At 50.2% G+C, this 14,309-nt stretch overlaps 1 protein-coding gene across 1 annotated transcript; it reads right to left on the bottom strand.

Annotated features, from left to right (window-relative positions):
- Window positions 1–8,395: 8,395 nt before the first annotated feature.
- On the bottom strand, window positions 8,396–14,284 carry LOC138827478 (extracellular matrix protein 1-like). The gene is made up of 10 exons (XM_070023010.1): window positions 14,082–14,284; window positions 12,696–12,758; window positions 12,506–12,607; window positions 12,289–12,369; window positions 12,114–12,194; window positions 11,007–11,335; window positions 10,449–10,823; window positions 9,683–9,903; window positions 9,409–9,496; window positions 8,396–8,721 (listed from the first exon to the last, which is right to left on the bottom strand). The coding sequence occupies exons 1-10, from the start codon at window positions 14,149–14,151 to the stop codon at window positions 8,491–8,493; spliced, it is 1,641 nt and encodes a 546-aa protein (XP_069879111.1). The 5' UTR covers window positions 14,152–14,284; the 3' UTR covers window positions 8,396–8,490.
- Window positions 14,285–14,309: the final 25 nt, after the last annotated feature.

The raw sequence follows: 14,309 nt of genomic DNA, 5'->3' as shown, positions 1-14,309 counted from the left end.
CACTTGAGCCACAATGCCACTTCTGGCTTTTTTTCTTTTTTGCTTATGTGGTGCTGGGGAATCGAACCCAGGGCCTCATGCATGCAAGGCAAGTGCTCTACCACTGAGCCACCTTCCCAGCCCCTGCATAGTTCACTTTGATCAATGTCCAGTAAGCTCCATTGCTGCACTTTTCTTTCTTTTCTTTTTCTTTTTTTTTGCCAGTCCTGGGGCTTGAACTCAGGGCCTGCACTCTGTCTCTGAGCTTCTTTTGCTCAACACTAGTACTCTACCACCTGAGCCACAGGGCCACGTGCAGCTTTTTCTGTTTATATTTGTATGGTACTGAGGAACCAAACCCAGGGCTTCATGCCTTCTAGGAAACACTCTATCACTAAGCCACATTCCCAGCCCTGTTATGCTTTTTCATAGGGCAGGATTTTCATGATGCCAGAAATCTGTGCCTCAGGAACCTTTGGACTCTGCCACATTATGAGAAAAAAACATCAGGGAAAATGGTTGACTATAAATTTGATGTCTCACACCTGTTTTCTCAGGTCTGAAGCAGTATGGCGGGCCAAGGCAGACAAATAAGAGTTGTAAGTACATCAGTGCTTCAGCAATGAAGCAGCAGAGAATGGCAGCCCTGAACCACTGCTGTGGAGTTTTCCTGAGCACAGGCAAATGGAGAATATGTTAGCTGACTTCTTCAGTGCACACAGAGGTCTTGGTATAAGTTCTCCAGGGGGGCTCTGGAGGTCATCAGCATTGGTTAATGGTCACTAGACCTGTGTACACAGGTCACTTCCTGAGTACACACTATCACCTCTGACAGACAGAATTATATGAAGGGAACCTACAGAAATTCCCAAAGAACTGTGCACAATGAAACAGGCATAAATATTTTCTGGCCCATGTGTGGAGGTATTTGACATTCAGGTATCTTCAGGTATTGCTTCAGAAATGAAGCAATCACCTACGTTTATCCCCGCTAAGCTGGTGCACTACCACTTAGGCCACACCTCTAGCCCAGCATTTTGCTGGTTTTTCTGGAGATGGAGTCTATTGAACTTTTCTGCCCTAGTTGGCCTTGAATGGAAAGCCTCTAGATTTCAGCCTTCTAAGTAGCTAGGATTACAGCTGTGCTATGTTTTTGTTTTTGTTTTTTTGGGGGTCCGGTCGTGGGGCCTGAACTCTGGGTCTGGGCGCTGTCCCTCAGCTCTTCAGCTCAAGGCTAGTGCTCTACCACTTGAGCCACAGCGCCACTTCCAGCTTTTTGCTTATGTGGTGCTGAGGAATCGAACCCAGGGCCTGGAGCATGCAAGGCAAGTGCTCTACCACTGAGCCACCTTCCCAGACCCTGTGCTATGTTTTTCAGACATATCACACCTTCTGTATTATTACCTCCTCCAGAAAATTTTTCTTCAATCAATGAACATTCAAGTCTCCACTGCTGCTAATATCCTTGAGATGTTGTTTTAATGCTTGTGGGTTTTTTTGTTTTTTTGTTTTTTGTTTTTGCTAGTTCAGGAGCTTGAACTCAGGGCTTGGACACTGTCCCTAAGCTTTTTTTGCACAAGCCTAGTGCTCTACCACGGCACTAGCCAGAGCTCCACTTCTGTACTTAATGCTGGTGCATTGGAGATAAAGAGTCTCCTGGGCTTTCCTAGCCCACCTGGCTTCAAGCCATAACCCTTGTATCTTAACCTCCTGAGTAGCTAGGATTACAAGTGTGAGCTACTGGTGCCTGGCTTAGGCTTCTTTATTTCCAGAATACTTAGCACGTGAACAAAAAGGGCTGTTTGTGTACGTTGGTTAAACTTTGCATGTATCTAATGCTTTGTATATCCTTTCCTTTCCAACAAAAATTTTAACTCAAGCTTGACTTCCAAGTAGGAGTTTAGAGTCTCATATCTACCGCTCCTAAACTTAACTAATTCGTTTATTTTGAGCCTGTTAGGAAAATGGAGAATGAAAAAGGACTAGGCCTGGCTCTCGCCAACAGGCTAGGACTGTTTATTGCCAGCAAGGGGCACGGACCTTCCCATGGGTTTGAAGGTTGTACAAGGGATTGGATTTGGGGACCAGGTTTACATAGGTCTTAACATGTTAACAAAGAAGAAAAATCAGGCTGTAGGGGCTGGGAAGGTGAACTCTGGGTTCAATTCCTCAGCACCACATAAACAGAAAAGGCCAGACGTGGCACTGTGGCTCTAGTGGTAGAGCGCTAGCCTTGAGCTGAAGAGCTGAGGGACAGCGCCCAGGCCCAGAGTTCAGGCCCCACAACCTATCCAAAAATAAAAAATATCAGGCTGTAATTACTGGGGGGTCAGGGATGGGCACTTGCAGTTAGGTCAAGAATGGAATGTCCCGCTTGGGATGACGGGGACTTTCAGTCAGGCCTAGGTTGCAATAACCTGCCTGCAGACAGGAGTGGCCAAGCCTGTTCCTGCGCCTGGTGTCTTGCTTGACCTGGGGGAATAAGGCAGGAATCAACCCTTCATATTCCATCTTTTCTTGACAGTCCTGGTGCTTGAACTCAGGGATTGGGCGCTGTCCCTGAGCTTCTTTTGCTCAAGGCTAGCACTCTACCACTTGAGCTACAGTGTCTTTTCTGCTTATGTGGTGCTGAGGAATCAAACCCAGGGCCTCATGCATGCAAGGCAAGCGCTCCACTACTTAGCTCCATCCCCAGCCCATATTCCATCTTTTTTTTTTTTTTTTTTTGGTTATGGGGTTTGAACTCTGGGCCTGGGTGCTGTCCCTCAGCAGTTTAGCTCAAAGCGAGTGCTCTACCACTTGAGCCACAGTACTACTTCTAGTTTTCTGGTGGTTAATTGGAGGTAAGAGTCTCACAGACTTTCCTGCCCGGGCTGGCTTCGAACTGCAATCCTCAGATCTCAGCCTCCTGAGTAGCTACTAGTGCCCAGCCCATATTCCATCTTTAGACACACAAAAAGATTGGGCTGAGAGGGGAGCAACATTGAGTTATGAGAACAAAGCAGATTCCCATCATTTGAACTCTTGAAGTATGAAAGGTGGAGGAACATTGTGGTCTTTTCTGGCTACTTCTTCCTGGCATGAGGCTGTTGAAGAGTCACTGGGCAGGGCAGTGTGGTGTAAGCAAAGCCTGCAGTAATAGCATGGCCTTGACATGCTCCCAGGTGGTATTCTGAGTGAGGGCTCTTATCTTGTTAAGAAGAAACTAGCACTCTACCACTTGAGCCACAGCACCACTTCTGGTTTTCTGGTGGTTAATTGGAGATAAGAGCCTCATGGCCTTGGGCTGGGAAGGTGGCTTAGTGGTAGAGTGCTAGCCTTGAGCTGAAGAGCAGCCAGGCTCAGAGTTCAAGCCCCACAACCGACAAAAAAAAAGAAAAGAAAAGAAAAGAAAAAGAGTCTCATCGCCTTTCCTGCCTGGGCTGGTTTTAAACCGTGATCCCCAGATCTCAGCCTCTTGAGTAGCTAGGATTCCAGGTGTGAGCCACTGGTACCCAGCTTGGATTAACTCTTAAACAAAACTTTTGAAGTTAAATAACATTTTTAGTATAATGTCAATATTCTTAGACACATTTATTTGCACCCAAATCTAATGAACTTCTTTGCCCTACTTAAAGATCTTTCCTTTTAACAAGTAGCATAGTTGATAGTTAACTTCTTTAACACAAGGGTTACATTAGTTACAATTGCAGTAAGAAAGTAAATAATTTGGGCTGGGAAGGTGGCTCAGTGGTATAGTGCTTGCCTTGCATGCATGAGGCCCTGGGTTCGATTCTTCAGCATCAGATAAGCAGAAAAAGCTGGAAGTGGCGCTGTGGCTCAAGTGGTAGAAGGCTAGCCTTGAGCTGAAGAGCTGAGGGACAGTGCCCAGAGTTCAGGCCCACAACCGACAAAAAAAAAAAAAAAAAAGTAAATAATTTTATTTTATGTTTTGCCAGGCCTGAGGCTTCAATTCTGGGCCTAGGCACTGTCCCTGAGCTTCTTTTGCACAAGGCTAGGACTCTACCACTTGAGACAGTACCACTTCCAGCTTTTTATGGTACTGAGTGTTTATGGTACTGAGGAGTTGAACCCAGGGCTTCATGTACATGAGGCAAGCACTCTACCACCAAGAAACATTCCCAGCCCCAGCAAATAATGTTTACACCATGGTGACAATTTTTATGTATTATAATGAGATTACTTTGAACATGTTCACACATACGCACTTGTGCATAAAAGTTTTCAGGCATGCTTAGGTTTTTAAAAAAATGAAAATCCGGCTATAAGTTTAGAACCACATGGTCAATGCTAGAAACACCAAATAAAATAACCAGAATAGAAAAGCCTTTAAGACAATTTTGGTAAACCTTGGAAGGAGAGTGGAGATCACAGGAAATCTCTTCCTAGGTGGGGTCCATCTCCAGAGCCTGCTGAGAACTGGGGAAGGAGGGGTTCTTCCAGGGGCCGACAGCAACGTCACAGAGGTGTTTTGCCTTAAGGAAGAAATTAAGAATCTAGATTTTGAAGTGAGTAGACTCAGGAAAGAGAAAAGTAATGGATTAGTGTCCTGAGTCCTGAAGGGAAAAAGATCAGGTTTGTTGTGGATATGTTATCTGTCTAACCACTTCCATGCTTGGAGCAGACAATTTTCACGTAGAGGATCTAGACCAGCTGCAGAGAGGAAGAATGTAGTTATAATGGCAAGGATGGGGAAAAGACTTACACTTATGGAACCACTGATCCAGGACAGCTAGCCTTTAAGAGGAAACCTAGAAGGGGGGCCTGGGACCCTGCCTGCATCTCACGTTCAAGGGCACATGTCAAAGTACTGTCAGTGGGAATGGAGGCAATGCAAATGATCTCTAGTCTGAAGTTGTAAGAGAGAAAAAGAGACCAAGAGAGAGAGACAGACAGACAGATAGAGAGAGAGACAGAAAGACAGAGACAGAGAGAAAGGAGGGGAACAGAGCTTGCTACAAGACAAGGAAAGTTGGGGCTGGGAAGGTGGTAGAGTGGTAGAGTGCTTGCCTTGCATGCATGAGGCCCTGGGTTCGATTCCTCAGCACCACATAAGCAAAAAGAAAAAAGCCGGAAGTGGCACTGTGGCTCAAGTGGTAGAGTGCTAGCCTTGAGCTGAAGAGCTGAGGGACAGCGCCTAGGCCCAGACTTCAGGCCCCATGACTGCCCACCCCCCCCGCAAAAAAAAAAAAAAGACAAGGAAAGTTACCTTTCTAGAGGAGATGGCGGGGGGGGGGGGGGGGGGCTTATGACAGAGAAGGCCTTGGTAGAGCAGGGGATGGCCTTGGAGTGGAGGTGGATGAGGATTTGTGTGTAAGGGACCTTGGACTCCTCATCGTGTTGTTGGAGAATGGTTTAAATCAGTAAAAGTAAAATCCAAGGTTCTGAATTCAGAGTCTGGGTTGGGGCGCCTGCACCACGGACCATGGCTGGTTACCTTGTCCTGAAGACCTTTAGCTGGTGAGTGGAATCGGTCACCAAGTGGCAAAGAGCCTCCCACCTGGAAATCAAGAGTCCCAGGATAGGGTAAGGGGAGAGAGAAGATAGGGAGAGATCAGGACTTCTCTGGGTTTACATAGGGGGCCAATAATACCTCAGGCCATGCGGGGTGGCCATCCACGAGGCATGCTCAGCTTAGGTAGGCAAAGGCCACGTGGTCTTTCAGGTGGCTGTTTAGCCCAAAGTAAGCTCAGAGGGCTCTGCGCTCTGATGGAGAAAGTCCTCAGAAAGAGAAGGTAGAAGGCTGGTGAGAGGAGTCCAGGAGGCAGGTGGAGGGGGCCCAGTTACTCCTCTCCCAGATCTTTGGCAACATGTGTTAGGAGGAGAATAGAAAAGAGAAGGCCAGACTCAATTGTCAACAGGCTAGGACTGTGTATTGCCAGTGAGGGGCACAGACCTTCCTGCGGGTTTGGAGGTGGTGCATAGGACTGGATTTTGGAGCCGGGTTTATATGGGTCTTAACAAGGAAACAAAGAAGTAAAAATCAGGCTGTAATTCCTAGGCGGGTGTGAGGGGGTGGGGGGGTGGGAAGGGGTGAGGGGGGGGGGTAGGAGGATGGGCTAGGGCTGGGCACTTTTGTTAAGGTCCAGAATGGAATGTCCCACCTGGAATGATGGGGACTTTCAGCCAAGCCTAGGTTGAAAACAACCTGCATGTGCACAGACATACGGCCACGCCTATGCATGCGCACCTGGCGTCTTGCTTGATCTGGGTGAATGAGGCAGGAATCAATCCTTCTCTCTTCTTGAAACAACTTGTGTCAGACACATCTGAGAAGACCACCAACTGTAAAGTCCTTTCAGCCTTGGTGCTGGTCTATAAAGCCACTTTTCTGCCTGTTATTGCCACTGCCCCTGGAACTTTCTATTCCTCCAACCTTGCTACCTAGAAAGGCCATCCTCAATGCACTGAAGCTGCTCCCAAAAGAGCACACTGGTATCCTCAACAGCCTTATATCACATGGACTGAATAACTTCTGGGTAGGGGCTGTGTGTGTGTGTTTACTGGTACTGGTACTTGAACTCAGCCTGGGTGCTGTCCTTTAGGTGTTTCACTCAAGGTTGGCATTCTACCACTTGAGCCACAGCTCCACTTCCAGCTTTTTGGTGGTTAATTGGAGATAAGTATCTTAGGGATTTTCCTGCCTGGGCTGACTTCAAACCATGATCCTCAGATCACGGCCTCCTGAATAGGTAAGATTACAGGCATGAGCCACCAGTGCCTGGCTGGCTGTGGGTTTTTTGTTTTTGTTTTGCCAGTCTTGGGGCTTGAACTCAGGGTCTGGGCACTGTCCATAAGCCTATCACTGCTCAAGGCTAGTGTTCTACCACTTGAGCCACAGTGCCACTTCTGGCTTTTTCTGCTTATGTGGTACTGAGGAATCAAACCCAGGGCTTCATGCATGCTATGTAAGCACTCTACCACTGAGCCACATTCCCAGCCTTGGCTGTGAATTTTTAAAAAATGTATTCTCCAATCTTGTACAGTACATATTGAGTTCAATCTATGAATACTAGAAAGCTGTGGTAGGAACATTGTCTAAACCTGGAATAGATAGTGAGACCTCAAAAAAATAGATGGGCTGGGAAGGTGGCTCAGTGGTAGAGCGCTTGCCTTGCATGCCCGAGGCCCTGGGTTCGATTCCTCAGCACCACATAAGCAAAAAGAAAAAAGCCGGAAGTGGCGCTGTGGCTCAAGTGGTAGAATGCTAGCCTTGAGCTGAAGAGCTGAGGGACAGCGCCCAGGCCCAGAGTTCAGGCCCCATGACTGGACCCCCCCCCCCAAAAAAAATAGAAAAAACAGTTGTACATTGTTTGTCTGAGGAAACTGAGATCTGAGGGTTGCAGTTTGAAGCTGGTTTGGTCAGAAAAGTCCATGAGATACCTATCTCCAACTAACCAGTAAAATGCTATACAAGTAGAGCTGTGGCTTATGTGGTAGAATGCTGTCTTGAGTAAAAAAGCTAAGGGGGAACTTTGAGGCTCTTAATTAAAGCCCCAGTACACACACACACACACACGCACGCACGCACGCACGCACGCACACACACACACCTATAAAATGAATACTAGAGTCAACACATGATCCTCCAAGGGTCAAAGTGAAGATTTTAAAATGTTAGGCTGGGCTGGGATGTTATTCAGTGGTAGGGGCATGTACTTATCATTCCCAAAGCCCCAGATTTGAACCCCAGCATTGCAAAAGAAAATACCAGGCTGGGCCAGGTGCCAATGGCTCATACCTGAAATCCCAGCTATTCAGGAGGCTGAGATCTGAGGATCACAGTTTAAAGCCAGCCTGGGCAGAAAAGTCTGTGAGACTCTTTTTTTTTTTGTATTTTTTTTTTATTGTAAAAATGTTGTACAGAGGGGTTACAGTTACATGAGCAAGGTAATGAGTACATTTCCTATTGAGCATTGTTGCCTCCTGTTTTGTTTTCCCCCTACCATCCCTTCCCTCCCACCTCCACAACTACCCTCCCCCTCCTCTGTGAGACTCTTATCCAATTAGCTAGTATAAAAAGCCAGAGGTGGAGCTAGAGCTCAAGGTATAAAGCACTACCATTGAGAAGAGAAAAAAAAAAGGGCTAAGTGAGTGCTAGAGTCTGAGTTCTAGCCCCAGTGCTGGAACAAAAGAACATAAAAAATAAAATAAAAATATCATGTTGGGATGTGGCACTGGGAATTATCAGGGACATGAACTATATCTTTGACAGCTGGTTAACAAAGTGGTATCCTTTTCAAATACATAAGGTCAAGATGACAAGTGGTAAAGATAAGCCAGTTAGCATTGGTCCTACCCCAGCCTGTGGAACGTCTTCTGCTCAGTCAGTAGGGGCAAGGTAGTGGATCAGTCATTGAAGGAAATCCAAGCAGGCTTAGGAGGGTGTGTTTGTATGTTACAGACAATGAAGACGCCAAATCCAAGAGGTGTTTATTGTAATGAGTGTTCAGGGAGGGTGGAGCGGGGTGGGGTTCCCCCCCATCTGATCCTCCAAGGCTCTGAGCTGACTCATTCTTCCTTGGACCCAGGGGTGGGGCTGCTATTTGTTCCCCGAGTTGGGCTCTGCTCCCCCTGGTGTGCGGCATCCCCACTGTCCCCAGCCACTAGAGCCACATTCCTCAGATAATTGATGTTGAAGCAGTTGGTCTGTTCATCCCCAGGAGTCAGGTCACAGCAAAGGGCAGTATCTTTCCAGAAGTTCCGTCGGGGACCACACAGATCATCGACAAAGGCAAATTTCTGAAGAGAAGAGTAAGGATCAGGAATGATGATAAGGTACAGGGGAGGTGGGATGCTCAGAGTCATTCTTCTGTCAGCTACTGCTCTCCTCTGGGATCTCTTCCTGGGGCCCAGAGATAGTGCAAGGCTGCTTCACATAGCTAGATTCCTTGTGACTGACAGATGTGTACATCTGGAGATGCCAGATGTCTGAGGCCTAGAGAAGCTATAATAGGAGCTTAGGAATGGGGAACAGGCCAGGTCAAGAAGCAAGACTTCAGGAACCAAGAAGAAGATCTCTCCCACTAGTCCTCCTTACTAGTGGGCTGCTTTGAGATAGTAAAGAGAAGAGGCAGGCTGGGTATTGGCAGCGCATGTCTGTAATCCTAGCTACTTGAGGCTGAGAGCTGAGGATCGCAGTTCAAAGCAAACCCAGGCAGGAAAGTCTGTGAGACTCTTATCTCCAATTAACCATCCAACTGCTGGAAGTAGAGCTCTGGCTCAAATGGTCAAAAGGTAGAGTGTTAGCCTTGAGCAAAAAAGTTCAGGGACAGCACCCTGGGTTCAAGCTCCAGGACTCTCTCTCTCTCTCTCTCTCTCTCTCTCTCTCTCTCTCACACACACACACACACACACACACACACACACTGATAGCCTTCACTTCTAGCTTTCTCTCTCTGCTTCCTTGCATCCCCCTTCCCCACACACCTCTTCCTCAGCACAGCAGGCCTGTTCTGGAAACGGCAGGTCACAGCAGCGGGCAGTCATGTTCTGGATCAGCCCAGGAATCTGTTTGCTATGGTTGATGAGAGAAAGGTAGAGGTCAGGGTCTTTACAGCCATGGCATTAAACTGGTACTGCAAGACCCACTTATGGTCTGTATGCGCTCTGTCCAAAGGCACCCAGGAGGGACACTTTTGGGAGGAGCAGGAGGGACACTTTTGGGAGGAGAAGAGGGCGGGAAGATCGGGGCAAGACTCACTGTTTGCTGATAGCTCTTTGGTTTCCACAGAGATGGCCCATGAGGTTGGGGGTAACTCGGCTAAGGTCAAGGGTCAAGATGTCCCGGTCATAGTTGGGGTAGGGAGCCCGACGGGCAAAACACTCATCACGGGCAGGGCTAGGAGGGTAGTGGCAACACGAGTGGGGATGGGTCTTTATAGCCTGCTCCTGGTCACAGTACTTATCCAGAGTGTCTTCCCACTGTGGGGGAGCAGGGAGACAGACAGACAGACAGACAGAGGGAGAGAGAGAGAGAGAGAGAGAGTCAGAAACCTAGCTACTTGTCTCCTTCTCTCCTCACCATCTACTTTCTTATCACCCCCAGCTATGAAATGAGGGTCTTAAGCCCCAGGGGCTCATATGGGAGGAAGAAGACCTAGAGGGCAGGGAGGCAGCAATGGACACGTGGGAAGCCTCAGGGGAGGGAGCACAGAGGAGGCGCCCTGTCGCTCATGGGAGAGGAGCTGGCCCAGCAGGAGGAGAGGCGGAGATGAGGGGCCAGAGCTGGCTGGCTGGTAGCCGGGGGTGCGCGTGTGGGGGTCACAGGTGGATGAAGCCAGGACTGTAGCATGAAGGCTCGAGACGGAACAGATTCGGATGACAGATGGACACAACGGGTGGACGGACAATCACAAGCAGACGAACATGCTCCGGGTGGGAAGCGCACGGGTGGCCGGGCTGGCACGGTGGGCTGGAGCCGGGCAGCAGGCGGGCGGGCCGGTGGGGTGGGCGGCGTGGCCACTTACAGCCTTCCACACACAGGTGTGGTTGCTGCCCCGGCGGCAGCAGCGCTGGAAGTCGCCCTCGAGCCGCAGCAGCGCCTGCAGCTGTCTGTGGAGGCGGTCGGTGGCCGGCAGGTGGCGGGGCAGGGCGCGGAAGCGTCTCAGGTGGCAGATGTTCTTGAGGTTATCCAGGGTGGGCATCGCAGGGGGGAACGGCACCTCGGGGCCCGAGGCCATGCCGGGCTGCTGGCTGGGGCAGGCCCGGGGCTGGTAGTGCGGCCGAGGCGCCTCCTCCTGGAAGCAGGAGAAGCGCGCCTCCCCCTGCTTTTTGCAGCACCCGTGGGGTCGCGTCTTGACCGAGAACTCGGCCTCACAGAATCGGGTCATTGTGTCCTCCCACTAGAGCGAGAGGGGGTGCGGGTCAGCCAGCAAGCCCCGGGGTCCCCGCTCCCCCCACCCCCCAGGGTCGCTTGGATGGCAGGGAGCAAACGCCAGTGCTGTTCTCTACGCTTTGGGCAGCCTGGGGAGGCTGGCGGTAGGCCCGGGGTTCAAGGCCCCGCCGGCCTCACGCCTAACCCTTACCACGAGCTGCGCACAGTCCAGGCGGTTTCCGCGGCTGCGGCAGCGGCAGCAGCGGGCATAGCCGGTCTCCAGCAGGTTGAGGGCCTGGCCCTGGCGACTGAGGTGGGAGAAGCCGGTCTGCGGCAGGTTCCAAGGCCCGTACACCACGTGCTGGCGCTCGGGAAGGCAGATCTGCTTCAGATTGTCGGAGGAAGGCCGCCCCGGCGGGAAGCCGTCCAGCCGGTGGGCCCAGCCGCCCCGAGAGCGAGCCGGCGGCGGGCAGTGCTCCGCCGGATTCCAGGATGGAGATTCTTCCGGAGGGCTCTGGCTCATGAGGGGAGCTGGCCTTTCTAGAATGAGGAACACAGAATGGGAGGGAGGGACAGACAAAGGCTAGCCAAGAGAGCGGGCATGATTGGAAGAATTTGAGGCGAAAGGATTGGGAGGACATCAGGGAATTGGGGAAGAAAGGAATCTGTGCTTATTTTTGGAATAACTGACTAAAAGGAAGAAAATGGAAGCCTGAAAGGTTTTACCCCTACAACCATCCTTCCTCTCAAATCTTTGCTCCCTGAGCTACGTCCCAAGGCTCCTGCCTTCAGGGTCCTAGATGCTCATGCAGGGGGAGGGACATCAATGTGCCACTCACCGTGTCTCTGTTTGGATTGGGAGATCTCCTGAGGTGGGGGAGGTGGGTCTACTGGGGTAGAAATGTGTGAGCAAAACTCACTTTAGGATTGGCATCTCTAGAAAATAGGAATCAGCCAGGCGTGGTTGTGCAAGCCTATGATCTCAGCCCCAGGGAGGCTGAGGCAGGAGGATCAAAAGTTTGAGAGCAGCCTGGGCTACGTCTGGTGTCAAAAACAAAGCAAAACAAGACAAAGGAAACAGGAACCTGACTGGTTGCCATCCACAAAGAGGAACTCAGCAGGGGGTTATTATATGTCATTCAATCACATCATTTATCCAGCAGGCTCTGTTTTCTCAGTTGTATGCATGAAGAGAGTAAACAACTCCTTTACTCTTACACGACTAAGTGACCGAACCTACCATCTTGTTTGCTTCCAAAGCCAGCTCTGGGGTGAGTCTGTGGAGTAAGGGGCCGGGGATAGGGGGGTAGTTACTTACTTTCCTTCTGTTCAGTAGAGCTTTGGGGAGGGGGCAGCTCTTCTTGGGGGGAAATTGCTTCCTGAGAGAAACGGGAGCCTGCTGCAAGACAGACGTGAGCACACACAGGAGTGAAGATCAAGACCGGCATCAACACGGCCCCGAGGGATGGAGGCTGGGAGTGGCTCAAGCTCACCTTTCTTTTCAACAGGGATTTGGGGCGGGGCCAGCACTTCCTTCTGCACAGGGATGGCTTTTGGCGAGAGAAGGGGCTGTACTATAGAAGGAGGAGAGTGTGAGCAGCCAGGCTATAGGAGAGGTGAGGCTTCCTCTCTCCTCTCTAGGAGAAGAGCAGGAAGCAGAGTGGTTAGAGACCTGGAGGGGGGGCTGAGCAGGGCTGGTGGGGGCCTTACCTTCATGCTGTTCCTCAAAGGGAAGGTCATACTCAATGGTGTCAGGTTGATACACAGAGAAGCTTCGGGTCCGGGGTGGGGAAGGGGGTGCTGCATAGCCAACTAGAAGCAAGTGGGGGGGGGTAGAGTCAGAGCCCACAGCTCCTCCTCCTTGACTCCCTATTCCTTGATTGCTCCCCCAAACTCTTACCTTCTTGAAGGTTGTGAGTGAGGCGCTCTGGTCTCACCTCCTGCTTTTCTGGAGTCCTAAGGCCTGGAGGGAAGACACGCAGGTGAGAGGCAGGGTTTTTGTTGTGGTTTGGTCCCAGTTCTAGGACTTGAACTCAGGGCCTGGGTGGTGTCCTTTAGGTGTTTCACTCAAGGTTGGCATTCAAGTGGTCTTGAGCCACAGTTCCACTTCCAGCTTTTTGATGGTTAATTGGAGATGAGTTTCATAGACTTTCCTGCCCAGGCTGACTTTGAACTGGGATCCTCAGATCTCAGCTTCCTGTATAGCTAGGATTACAGGCTTGAGCCTATACTCCTAGCTGTCAGGGGCAATTTTGAACAAGGGACTAAGTGTGGAAAGAAGATTAAGACATGCAAGCCACTTAAGTATGGCACCTTCCCTGCATCCAATAATCTCCTCCACAAACACACCTACACTGACTGGGTCCTGAGAAAATCTGTGATATTTGATGGCCTCACCTCTACCTGGCTCAGAGGTTGAGCCTAAAAGGAATATGACAAGTAAGACTTGAGAAGGGAGTCCCTAATTTTCTCTTTCAGTGTCTCCCCCTCAGGGCTTATGGCTGTGCTCCACCTAGGGCTCACTTTGGTGCTTGTCTATCTTTTGGAGGAAGTCTGACTTGGAACAGGTAGTGGGGAGCTCACCTATGCACATCCTCTTCCCTACCTAGCCTTCTAGGCCTTTATACATCATTAGATCTTCTGGGGAGGGGCCCAGGCAGCTTAAGCACTTCCCTGTAGTCTTAGCTCTTCCTTGGTTTGGGTCTCAACTTAGGACTTGAGGGACTGAGTCAGACAGGAATCAATTACAGCTGATCCACAGGCCCAAGACTAAGAACTGGGAGGGACAACGACAGAATTCCACCAGAAATGGATTTGATCTATTTACATCTTTTAACAATCCTCTCTGCTGGAATTCCATTTGGTTAGGGATCAAAGCAGGTAGTATGTAAGTGCCAGGTAGAAAAGTCTGCGGGTGGATTTACCCTGACTCTTCCTCTAACCAAGGAGTCAGTTACGGATCCCTGGGTCAGCAGCTCAGTTTAGTGTCCTGTGTAGATCCTTTCTCCCTTCTTACCTGCTTCATAGCCCCCGCCATATAGATTTGCTCAGGCACTGACCCTTACTCTGATTTCACCTACCCTCTGTTGTCTACCTGACTCTGACGTTGTGTTCCTTTACTAGCAATCTCCAGGAGCCCCTCTCCTGCTTCTGCCTCCCTGGTTAAAGGCAGCAGTGCCCCAAGCATACCATGGACTGCTCAGAAAAGGAAGGGCAAACCACCCTGCTGCGGATGAGCTGTCCAGAGCCAGGTCCCTTCCCCAGGGCCGACCCCACCCCTACTCACCTCCTTCAGAGGTGGCAGAAGAAAGAGCCAAGCAGGCAAAAACCAAGGCTGCTCTGGATATGGTCCCCATCCTGGGGTAGGAACTGGTCGCCGCCACCCAGAAGCCGGGTTGTCTCAGGCAGATCTGGATTTGAAGGTCTGGGCTGCTGGAAGCCTGTTCCTCTGGTTACTGCTACTGCTGTTGGAATTTTCTGGGCAGCTGTCTCCCTTTATAAGCTGTCTGGTGTT

Source organism: Dipodomys merriami, unplaced genomic scaffold, assembly GCF_024711535.1.
Source record: "Dipodomys merriami isolate MVZ:Mamm:240054 unplaced genomic scaffold, mDipMer1.0.p SCAF_156, whole genome shotgun sequence".
In the NCBI taxonomy this organism is placed as follows: Eukaryota; Metazoa; Chordata; class Mammalia; order Rodentia; family Heteromyidae; genus Dipodomys; species Dipodomys merriami.
The sequence above is the reverse complement of the archived record's forward strand: the minus strand, read 5'-3'. Positions and strand labels throughout refer to the sequence as shown.